This window comes from Schistocerca americana, chromosome X (genome assembly GCF_021461395.2).
Source record: "Schistocerca americana isolate TAMUIC-IGC-003095 chromosome X, iqSchAmer2.1, whole genome shotgun sequence".
Lineage (NCBI taxonomy): Eukaryota > Metazoa > Arthropoda > Insecta > Orthoptera > Acrididae > Schistocerca > Schistocerca americana.
In genome coordinates this window covers 350,230,615-350,242,981 of record NC_060130.1, presented here as the reverse complement: position 1 = coordinate 350,242,981, position 12,367 = coordinate 350,230,615, and the positions used below count along the sequence as shown (strand labels likewise).

At 42.6% G+C, this 12,367-nt stretch overlaps 1 protein-coding gene across 1 annotated transcript in view; it reads right to left on the bottom strand.

Annotated features, from left to right (window-relative positions):
- The window catches only part of LOC124555462 (facilitated trehalose transporter Tret1-like), a 292,707-nt gene that overhangs the window by 167,507 nt on the left and 112,833 nt on the right, over positions 1-12,367 (bottom strand). The window contains exon 2 of the mRNA XM_047129385.1: positions 3,854-3,906. Coding sequence (XP_046985341.1) covers positions 3,854-3,889 — 36 coding nt within the window. The 5' untranslated portion in view covers positions 3,890-3,906. The remainder of the gene's footprint in view (positions 1-3,853; positions 3,907-12,367) is intronic.

Below are 12,367 nucleotides of genomic sequence, written 5' to 3'. Positions count from 1 at the left end.
GCCTGCGATGGTGTACTCAACGACGAACCTAGGTGCACGAATGGAAAACCGCCATTTTTCGGATGACTCCAGGTTCTGTTTACAGCATCACGATGGTGGCATCCGTGTTTGGCGACATCGCGGTGAACGCACATTGGAAGCGTGTATTCGTCATCACCATACTGGCGTATCACCTGGCATGATGGTATGGGGTGCCATTGGTTACACGTCTCGGTCACCTCTTGTTCGCATTGACGGCACTTTGAACAGTGGACGTTACATTTGAGATGTGTTACGACCTGTGGCCCTACCCTTCATTCGATCCCTGCGAAAACCTACATTTTAGCAGGATAATGCACGACCGCATGTTGCAGGTCCTGTACGGACCTTTCTGGATACAGAAAATGTTCGACTGCTGCCCTGTCCAGCACATTCTCCAAATCTCTCACCAACTGAAAACGTCTGGTCAATGGTGGCCGAGCAACTGGCTCGTCACAATACACCAGTCACTACTCTTGATGAACGGTGGTATCGTGTTGAAGCTACATGGGCAGCTGTACCTGTACACGCCATCCAAGCTCTATTTGACTCAATGCCCAGGCGTATCAAGGCCGTTATTACGGCCAGAGGTGGTTGTTCTGGGTACTGATTTCTCAGAATCTATGCACCCAAATTGCGTGAAAATGTGATCACATATCAGTTCTAGTATAATATATTTGTCCAATGAATACCCGTTTATCATCTGCGTTTCTTCTTGGTGTAGCAATTTTAATGGCCAGCAGTGTAGAACTAATTCAGAGCTCTACCGAAAATCGTTCTACCCTTGCACCACTCGCGAATGGAACAGGGAAAAACGCTGGTGCTGTGAGAAGCGTCAGGGTGGGAGGGGGGGAGGGTGCAGGCGGGGGGAGAGAGTGGTACAAGAAGAACTCTACGCCACACACAGTGAGGTAGCTTGCGGATTGCAGATGTAGATACCAATTGCTGTTTATCACTCGAAAAACAGCGACTGCACTGGGGAGAAAGTAATAACATTCATCTCCGTAATGAGTGTTATCTGTGAAAGATTATTCTAAGAACTCAAGTACTATGGTTGGCGATATCCCAGCACACTAAAACCTGTGTCTTTGCTCAGTGAGCTTTACTCACAACGCTTGACTTCACAACGCGTAGTAAAACTAGTACCTTTTGTTACTGCCTTCCCCATATGTTTGTGCTCGCTCCTTGTCAACGTCGTACAACATATTGTTTTTCATTACTGTCTTTAGACGCCGTTCTAATTGGTTGTTTTCACTGTCGGGGCAATTGCCTCGACGCGCAGAAACTATGACTCGGCTTATCGCAGTGTTCTTTCTTCAGAGTGAGTCTTACGTTTCCTGACAGGGGAGAAGAGATAGTGGCGTACAATTCTTCGGAGACACATTGTTCGACTGTCCGACCATCTACTTTTAATTTTTCTTTGATTTCTTTAATTCCTTTAAGGTAAATGACAGGAATGTTCCTGTGAAAAGAACGCAGCCTATTTTCTTCCCCTCCCGAGCTTGTGATTCGTCTTTTATAACCTCGTAGTGGCCAAGACATCAAATTCTAATCTTCGTTCCTTCGTTTTTGAATATCAAATCTCTCTGCATTTTACCGTCAATTAAGAGCATTTGACAATGTGGCATGTGATTCATTCGCCGGAAAAAGGCGTTAAGTTCGACGAAAACCTCGGAAATGTTAAAGAGAAGATTACACCCTCTACCTTTCTTTCATTCCGTACTCGTCTATAATGGCTCTGAGCACTATGCGACTCAACTTCTGAGGTCATCAGTCCCCTAGAACTTAGAACTACTTAAACCTAACTAACCTAAGGACATCACACACATCCATGCCCGAGGCAGGATTCGAACCTGCGACCGTAGCGGTCACGCGGTTCCAGACTGAAGCGCCTAGAACCGCACGGCCACATCGGCCGGCTACTCGTCTATAACAACGCAAATGGAAAACAACTCTACACAGCACAAGCGCTCTTCACAGCCATTCACGTGATACAGATGACAAAGTACGCTTAGAAGGGAATTACTACGGACAGCCATGGAAATGGTTCGCAACATTTGGCTTAGAAGTTCATACATTCCTCCACATTTGAGAGCTAGCCAAAGTTTAGTAAAGTGAATGTAATTATATGTATGGAATCAATCATTCATGAAAAAAAGTGGAATTTCCAGTACGAGAGTACAGTTACTACTCCAACAATGTGGCGACGTCGTGACGTATCATCATTATTGTCCGTCTTTTATCAAATGGGGTCATTTCCCACTTTCAGTTTAATTCACGGCGTGATATTCGCTCGAGATAGATGATCGCAGTTAGGTTACCGTCGAAAGCATGTGTTAAGGAATTTCCCAGTGGTATGTAAAACACAGCACAAGAGAGACCCGTCGTTAACTCATGAATAATACTATGATTTGTCAGTTATTTGTAACCTACGAAGGTTCTCTCTGATGCACCGAGAAGTAGGGTACCGAAAATTTCAGTTGATTTCTAGGAACTGTTCGAACGAATAAAGATATTTGTTGAAATACGACAACAAATGATAAAAAAAATCTGCAGGGATTCCAAAGTTCCTATGGTTTCGTAGATGTTGCTCCCTGCCACATAATACACAAGCAGACACTGGCCCCGGTCAATGCTCTCCTCTGCAATGGTATCAGGAAGAAAGCCGTCAGTTAAGTGGTTTTAATCTGATCAAAGTTTATTCAGGGAGTTGCAAGCTAGTGAGCGCAACCAAAGTGAAGCCTCCTGGGTCGCGTTTTCCGCTGGCAGACAATTTCAGCGGCGTGAGCCCAGCCAAGTGACAGTGTAGATACTGACAGTATAAAACACGACCTACAATAGAGACTATTCAGTATGCTATTAACGTTGCTAGCTTTGGAACGGCAAAGTTTTTCTAAATTCCTATTACAGACTCGTACAATGAGTAGATGGTGCAGTGTAGATAATGATTTGAATGGGAACCAATGCCCAAAGAAATACTATATCATTTCTTTGTAAAACGGTGTGTTTCATTCCACCTACTCCTCTCAATATCCACTGGATGAAATAGAGATTTTACGTGAATGGTAATTATTGAAGTGTTACTAACTACTGTCGTTAACATTCCCGAGTGCTAAACCATACACGAATAGTCCACTATTGAAGTGTCACATTACACATTCGGTAAAATTTCTTCCACTGAGTGACAACACCCCGCTCCTCTGCTACAACAGCGATTACATTGAGCATTAATACCACATTTTAGTTGGTTACAAGTACATTAATTATCATGCTCCAGATGCAGTGTAGAAGATATTTCGTTTTGCAGGTTTCATCATGCAGCTTGAAAGTACTTCGTCCCCGGACGTAGACTGCTGTTCCAGCAAGCTCCAGCAATTCAGTCATCGTCAAAGAGCAGTTTTGCTATACGCGGCGTAAATTTCGACTGCAGAACCGAATACACATACGCTGCACTCAGTGGGCACAGATAGGAATTTGATGGCGCTGAAGTAAAAATCAGAACGGTCTAAATTCTGTGTAGAGAAGATAAAAAATGTTTGTGTCGTTGAGACTGAATCCTATGGAATAAGTGTAATCTTGAAATTTCGCACAGTTTGAGAGTAAACAGAACTGTTGCATAAAAACTTTATATCCTGAATTTCTTTCAGTATTCTTTACCTTTCAGGGCAGTTCGGAAAACAGTTAAGGACATTAAATTTTAGTACGTGGGAGGAGGCTTAGAGTTCACCAGGAAGCCTACGTCTCAAGAACATTAACAGCTTTTCAGCCACTATACTGCTGGAACTCAGAATTTCAGACGTTTCTTAAAAAATATTAATATATAAGCTCTACTTACGTTATGGTTGCAACTGATTTTTATCTTGTAAACCATGTCGAATATCTGAATATCTGTAAGAAAAGAAAAAAGAAACGATACAATTTTTCAGTGTCATATTGGATAGTTAGTTGGTATTCGAGTTTTGTTTGGTTAGAAGCAGAAGACAATTTTACAAATCTTCATAAACAATACTGGAGATCTCGCAAAGACTCTAGTTTATGTCCCTGATACAGTGGATAGGAAAATTATAACAGTATCATGGACTAAATGAATTTACAACTCCTCGTGTTGTCAGATGCTTGAACTATAGGACACCCTTACTTTCGAGGCCGCACCTGTTAGCCGCGCGGTCTTAGGCGCCTTGTCACGGTCCGTGCTGCTCCCCCCCCCCCCCCCACCCAGTCGGAGGTTCGAGTCCTCCCTCGGGCATGGGTGTGTGTGTTGTCCATGGCGTAAGTTAGCTTAAGTTAGGTTAAGTAGCGTGTAGGCTTAGGGACCGAGATGACCTAAGTAGTTTGGTTCCATAAGACCTTACCACAAATTTCCAGATTTCCTTACTTTCGACGTTTATAACTGCGTATGCGAACTGTAATGGTTGACACTTGTCATTACATACGTGCCCGCATTACTTCTGTTATTCCAAGCATTTACTTAATCGTCTGTGATGTGTCCGCGATGGAAGTACCCAACTATTTACAATTCACGACTGATCGTCGAAGATACAGCCTCATCCCTTACAGTTCGTAGCTCGTGGTCTAGTGGCCAGCGTTGCTGCCTCTGGTCACGGGGTCCCGGGTTCGATTCCCGGCCGGGTTGGCGATTTTCTCTGACCGGGGACTGGGTGTTTGTGTTGTCCTCATCATTTCATCATTATCATCATCATCACTCGTGACAGTGGTTAGACTGGACTGTGTACAAAATTCGGGCTGTGAAAAAATTGTGACGTTGTACGTGCGCTGATGAAACCCGCAGTGGAGCGCCCCACAAACCAAACATCATCGTCATCATCATCCCTTACAGGAACTTGCAGACAATCGTTAAATGTATAGTGCATCAGGATGCAGTGGATAGAAAGCAACGGGTGTGAACATAACTGGAAGAAATTTAATGAATGGAAACCCAGTGAGAGCGCCCAAGTTGTCGACAAAGACGTGTTTGCGCATGCATTTGAGGAGACGATATTCGGCCGTGTGTTGACCCAAAATAACGAAAAGTGTTCTGAGGTCTTTCATATGAGTGCTAAAAGTAATCCTTTAAATTTCGGTTACACGATAAATTTGTCAAATCTAACCATGAACCTGCAGTTCAGGCAACATTGCGAACACGTTGCACTCGAGAAAGAACGAAGATTTGCTAGCGGCTGACACCTTACCAATGAACACAATGAAGCGTCGATCAGAAAGTTATTTTAATCGAAGAGTAGCCTGTCGTATTGGTTTGATGCACTGAAAGAAGTGCCATATTTTAAATAATAAATTCAGTTATAGTAAATAATCTCCACGAGCTGGTCAGCACAAGAAATGTTTTGCTGCAGTGCACTTACTGTGTACAGTACGTACAACAGCCTCGTGACGTGTGGTTAACAAATTGTTCACATCAGCCTATGTATGAGGCTTTGCGATAGGCATCTTTAGCCTAATATGGCACTGCAACTCTAGGAATTCGAAATTTGCAATTGCGACGTCCACGGTGGAACCCCTTCGGCTTACCAGCGACGCTGGTGACAAACTAAGGTCCTATTTTGATGGCCGCTCTCGTTCCCAGGTTCCACAGTAGTAAATCATTGTGATTAAGTGGTAGCGAAGTGGCTCATGATGGAGCAATAAACGGCGAAAGCGTCGGGAACAGCCGGCAAGAAAACGGCGCGTGTGGCGATGGGAAGCCGCAGGCGGATTATCCGCCGGGCTTTCACTTACCGGTGCCCACTCGTTTCACCCAATCAGCTGCAGACGCGCGCGGGAACTCCAAGTTTGTCATCTTGTGTACCTGTGCAGTCTCCAACTCAACCCCTCTCCCCTTCATCATTCTGCTTCGCTTTTGAGGAGCCGACTGTACTGGTCGTCGCGTATGAGGTGTCCCGTTTGTAATCCGTACCGTCTCTGTCCGTTTTATGAGGAAATTGTTACAACGATTATAAAGTCTTACGTGAGGATTCTCCCATTGGTATCCACCTTAACGAGCATTTATTTATTACTCCTATAACACCCTTGTTTAAATGACAATTATTTGCTAAAATGCAGTACCTTAAAATAGTGTAAATTTCATACTGAAGCATATTCAGGGCGAGTAACCTGAAACACGAAATCCATTTATTTCGTGAACGGTTCAAGATGTTGAAGGGAGGATTTCGGCAAATGACGAAATACTGTATGGATAATACTTTTTAACTTATGTCTCAAATTGAAGCAAGTATGTTTTTCTAAACAGAATAATGTACTTACTTCCAATAGTATTCGAAATTTCTTGAAAACATGTTTACAGTGATACAACGCTTGCTGATGTTGGTGCTGGAGCTTTTCACCTAAATATCTGAGAACTTTGCTGAAACAGAGAGGCAAGACGGCCGAATCATGCCAGGCTGCGCCTTTGTATCAAGCTTTTCGACTGTTTACTTGTTTGCACAAAGGCTGTTAACTTCAACATAGCTATAAACACTCATAAGAAATACTTATCGTAATCGCCTACTGATATGCTATAAACCAGCATACAGACCTGTTTACAAAAATAATTGATGAATCTGCATCAGGGTCGTGTAAAGTAGGGCCAAAAAGAAATTCATTTTATCTCAGTAAGGTTGTCCTTTCGTTCTTACAGCGACAGGTGCTTGGCTGTATTAACACAACAATAGTCCATTCCTGCAGTCTTTACTTTCAGTTTTAGTGCATTTCTCGGATATTATGCTCGGAAAGTTTCAATAACACCATTAAAATGCTTTTTACCAGACTAACCAGATTTTCAGGGCCTTTCGAATGCTTCAACGTTTCTGTTAATTCATAATTACGTGACCATGTGCCTACTATCATTCGTCAGACGTGCTTTCGCGCTCTGCTGCAAACGAATAGTTCGAGTGCAGCCACACGGAATCCGTATTCAAAAATATGTTCAGAAGGGGAAGGAATGAATGCAAATGTGTGTGAGCTCAAATTGGTCCTACTTTGAAGGAGACCACCCCCAGTCCATCATATTTAACAAGTGCACAATTTTGCAGCGTCTATCTCGTTTCTTTCCCCTCAGATCATCGGTGCGGTTACAAGCTTAGGACAGTTATAGATATGCTAAAAGCTTGTTGTTTCGTATATGCTCTACTTCTGAGACCCAAGTAAAGGGGAAATGATAAATTTCTGTTTAATCGTTGTTGTTTTTTGCCCATTTATTGGCAGTTCCAGTGCTGTTGCTATCCATAGTTCATCTGCTGTTATACGACTGATGGTAACGTAAACACATCTGCTGGATAAAGCTCTTTTATGAAGCTTCTTTTGCAATGATGCGAACGTCATTGTATTGCTCATGCATGAACCAATGTAATGAAAGAAACAAATAGCGGTTGCCTTTGTTCCACCTAGAAACTTTCCTCCATAAACTGACTAATGAAGAGGGAGAAAATATATTTATATTGATGAATGTGACAAAGTAGAAAAATATTCAAGAATTTTTAACGTTTTGCAGCCCTGTGAGCAACTGAGATAAATTAATATGTCAAAAATCCACCTCCGCTGCAAAATGTTACTGGTCTTTTCCCAGGTTTCAGCTAGAGTAATCTAGCCTTCTTCGGAAGCATAAAATAAACTAATACATGCCAGAATATGGCACGGTCAAACATGAAAAGCTAAAGCACCGTGGTACCATGTCAAGCTTAGCTAAGGAACAGCCCCGGCCCCACTTCGTGGAAAGCGGTCGGTTAGCAGCGGACGCTAACGACTGGGGTGTCTCTGTTATCTTCGCCAGAAGTGTGGGACTGCGGTTGCAGCAATTCCGAGTAAGGAGCTTTCTAGAAAATGCGTGGTTGACAGGAAGTAGCGAGACAATTACAAACCAGAGCAGACATTAGTGAATGGAGGCGTCCCTGGCCTTATTCCAGAGCAGTTGGTATAGAAGTATACATTTGTAGCATATATAACAGACAATGGAACGAACAAACGATTAATGTTGCAGATCCGTACAGTTACGTTACCAGTACAAAATCAGTACTTATTCGTACATCAAGAGTTGCAGAAATAAATACTATACGTCGCATCACAGACTTAAATTGGTCTTTCATGCGTTCTTGACACATGGTATGTCATAATGCTCCCATTTAGTTCCTTGGTACCGAACATTCCAAAGCATCGACGACCCAGATATCCTAAAAAGGGTCATCAACCCAAAGGTTGGTTTGAGCTCAACAGCGCCTTACTAAACATGGTCCCATTGGAGATGGTATGCTGTTGCTCTCCTCCGACCTTTGGACTGACTTCCCACCCCTTACTGGGAAACGTTCAGTTTAACGTAGATACTCCTATTCAACTCGAAATTCATTGACAAAGACGAAAGAAGTGATAAGTGACAGACGAAAGTCCTAGGATTCACCGGGCATTGAAACAAACTTTTGGAGCAGTTGTTAACTTAGTAAAAAAAACCAATATTAAAATATCTTTCTCCACAAACAGCAGACTTGGATACCACTTACTCACACAGTGAACACAAACAAGCCAATAACACAACACAGTGGAATATATAAATTACAATGTAACAGTTGCCCTGAATTTTACGTAGGAAAAACTAGAAGAACCTTCCACACACGGTATAAAGAACACACCGACGCCTTTTGACTAAACCATTTTGAAAAATCTAAAATAGCTAACCACATGTATACTAATAAACACAGACTTGTCGACATCCACAACAGCCTAACTGTACTTCACACAGAACCCAACAGTAAAAAACTTAATCTACTAGAACAGTTAGAAATAATGCTACACAAAGAAAAATATTTCGAAAACTTGTTGAATGAACAAACAGATTTTAACAGCCACAATTTTTTCTACACCTTTAAACGTTTATTTTTACCTGAGGAATCAAATCTATAATAGTACAAACAGCTGACAACCTACAACATGGTGACAAGTAATTATTTTAGTAATACCTGTGTACTAATAATACTATATCATACTATCTTCTGTGAAACAAGAAAATCGGTTATATTTAGAAGTAGAACATATATGTGAACGAGAATCTTTGGCATGTTTACGTTCTGCTACTACAATGTGCGAAATAGTGTGTGACTATGTATATATCCCAGTATGAACTGCAAAATTAAAGATGTATATTGTGTATACCAACTGCACAACAGAAGCAGACATCATACAATGTTAAACTGTAAGTTATTTTCATATTATTAACGCTGTTAAACTTAAATCTACAATATACCTTGTTGTAACAAAAATGTAATATTAACAGGCAAACAACTAAAAAACCTTATGTAAATCACTAAAAACGACCTGAAGATGAGCCTCCAGGGCTCGAAATGCATAGTGTAGTAAATAAACGCAACTTGTGACCGAAGGCGGTTTGTTCTTCATTTTACGAAAGTAAAACAGTCGCAGACGAAACACTGAAAAAGAATGGATAAAATTAAGCAAACATTTAGTCAGTAAGAAGCAAGACTGCTGAGAACGTAAGTTACGCTAACGACTGGGGTGTCTTTGTTATCTTCGCCAGAAGTGTGAGACTGCGGTTACAGCAATTCCGAGTAAGGAGCTTTCTAGAAAATGCGTGGTTGACAGGAAGTAGCGAGACAATTACGAACCAGAGCAGACATTAGCGAAAGGGGGCGTCCCTGGCCTTATTCCAGAGCAGCTGGTGACCGGAGGGGGGGAACCTTGATTTACCAAGACGAACGACCGTGTGTGTGTGTGTTTTCGCCCTATGTGACTGAACCTTTACAACTGCGCGTAAGCTGAGTCGCTTATTTACGACGCTGCGACCTCACTGCCGACTTCCACTTCCGCAGTTATCTTTTCAGTCTGTTACTGGACGTTTGTGCGATCGACAGCAAAACTCTTTCACTGGAAAGTTACACGTATTCCTGATATTTATCGTCAGTCCTTACGTGATTTCCTTGTGAGTAATCAATGACGCTCAGAATCGTGTCCTGTTCAATGTTTGTTATCGCTCAGGCAGCGATAAGGAAATCTAAATGGGTGGCGGGGACGTGTAACAAGGAAATACTTTCCTGCACAGTATCCGCATTCGTCTTATATTCTTATGCGATTACGTTACTGAAAGTATTCTTCCAGTTTCATATCGACCTCGTTTCGAATTTTTATTTCTGGTATTCTCATATTTTATTGTGTTTTTAGAAAGGGGTGCTCAAAACCAGTATGTTTCTAAGCACTCAAATGCAATAACTGAATTGTTGTCCAATACAGGTAATTTGGTTCAAAATGGTTCAAATGGCTCTGAGCACTATGGGACTCAACATCTATGGTCATCAGTCCCCTTTTTTTTTTTTTTTTTTTTTTTTTTTTTTTTTTTTTTTTTTGCGAAAATAAAGAAAATAAATTTTTCGCTCGAGGGAAGACTTGAACCAAGGACCTCTTGTTCCGCATCTGCTCTCGCAAACCACGGGACCATTTTTTTTTTTTTTTTTTATTTATTTGTTTTAAGTGCCTAAAACCGCTTTTTTTTTTTTTTTTTTTTTTTTTTTTTTTAGTCTCCTTCGTCTTGTTGGAGAAGAAGCAATCTTTTGGAACAAAAAACAGTTTCTCAAAGCCAAAATCAAATTTCTTTTTCCTTTAAGAACAAATTGTGAGGAATAAATAAGGAAAAGTTTTTTTTTTTTGTTTTTTTTTGTTTTTTTTTTGAAAGAAAGCAAAGACTCCGATTATACTGGTTTCTCCTTCCAGTAAACAAAAATGTGTGTCCTTCGTCTTGTTGGCGAAGAAGCAATCCTTTGGAACAAAAAAAAATTTTTTTTTTCTCAAAGCCAAAATCAAATTTCTTTTTCCTTGAATAACAAACTATGAGGAAGAAATAAGGAAAAGCTTTTTAAGTCGTCATGCGACTTGTAGTTAAAGTCTAGTTCTTACAGGAGCTCCTGAAGTGTATCCGCCTACAGCATGCCAGCTCGTCCAAACGTGTCTTCTCATGGCGTAGGCGTGAGTTCTGGGTAGCAGATCTATTCAGTTCGGTTCGTTTTATACAGTTTTCAGCTTCTCAGGGCTTGGACGTTCCAGCTACTAGGTGGGTCATCGAAAGTGCTCCGTAAGAAATTAGAAAAATATTGTTTGTAGCGTGGGTTGCGTATCAGGACGCAGTGACGTTCGTTGAGATAAGTCCAATATCCTATCGTAGACTTGTCGCCTGAAGTAAAAAGATAGCGGATCGTGTGGCCACAGATCCAATTCACAGAGTTAGTTTTGGCGGAGGGGTAGAAAGTCTTATCGGGGTACAAAAGCATGTGGACGTCGATCTGAGCCGGTGTCTGGCGAGTAAGAAACGCCAAAATTCGCCGCGCAAGTGTCCAGACGTCTAGCGCTGTGCCACAGTGGAACCGGTGGACATCCGTGTCATCCACGCCACAGTGGGTGCAGACGGATGAATCGGCGAGATGGATGCGGTGCAGGCGATCTCGGTTAACTTGTTTGCCATTCACGGTGATGTACCACGCTGATTGAACGTCTGATTCGAGAAAACGCGCATGGATCGCCTTCCATACGTGTCGCCACACGTACTGTGGATACTTACGTTCGATGGGGTTGGACGGGCGGCACTGTTGTAACAATTCGGAGACTGTTTTCGTGAGGTACAAACGTGGAAGTGGTAAGGACCGGTAGATATAACTGAACTCCAGGAAAAATCGTTGGATGTAATAAAAGGGGGTTGGAATGGTCGATATCAATACTGGGGCGGACAAGGAGGCCGGTGCAAAGTTGTGAAGCAGGAGGCTAGTAAGGCTCTGCGGGCAACGATGCCAAAGTTTGAGTTGGGAGCTGACGTATAGTGCCTTGACACGAGTCGGCACGTGGATGAGTCCCACCCCGCCACGATCTCGTGGCAGTGCAAGGGATTCATACTGCACCTTGAATAACATCCCCGAGCTGACGAAGGAGCCGAAAGCCATCAACAGTCGTCGCGCCAGGAGATTTGGAACTGGTAGTACTTGAGCCACGTGTGGTATACGGGAAGCATGATACATGTTCACGTATTGCGCGCGTTGGATAACGTCGAGAGCTCGTAGCCGGTGATCTGCGAGATTTGCTCTGATTGTCTGTAGCAAGCGTCTACCATTGATAGCCGCTGAGCGGCGCAGGTCTGCTGTGAAATCAAGTCCAAGACACCGTATGGTGGCGGCGACACTAAGGGGGGCAGCGCATCTCTCCGGCAAGCCCTCACCAATGAGCAGGACCTTGGATTTTGACACGTTGAGGCAGCTCCCCGACGCTTCGCCGTAAGTCGCCACCCATGTCAGTGCTGCTCGTACTTCATCTTCACTGCGCAAATATAGTACTATGTCGTCTGCGTAGGCTGTACAACAAAAACGGTGGCCTTGCA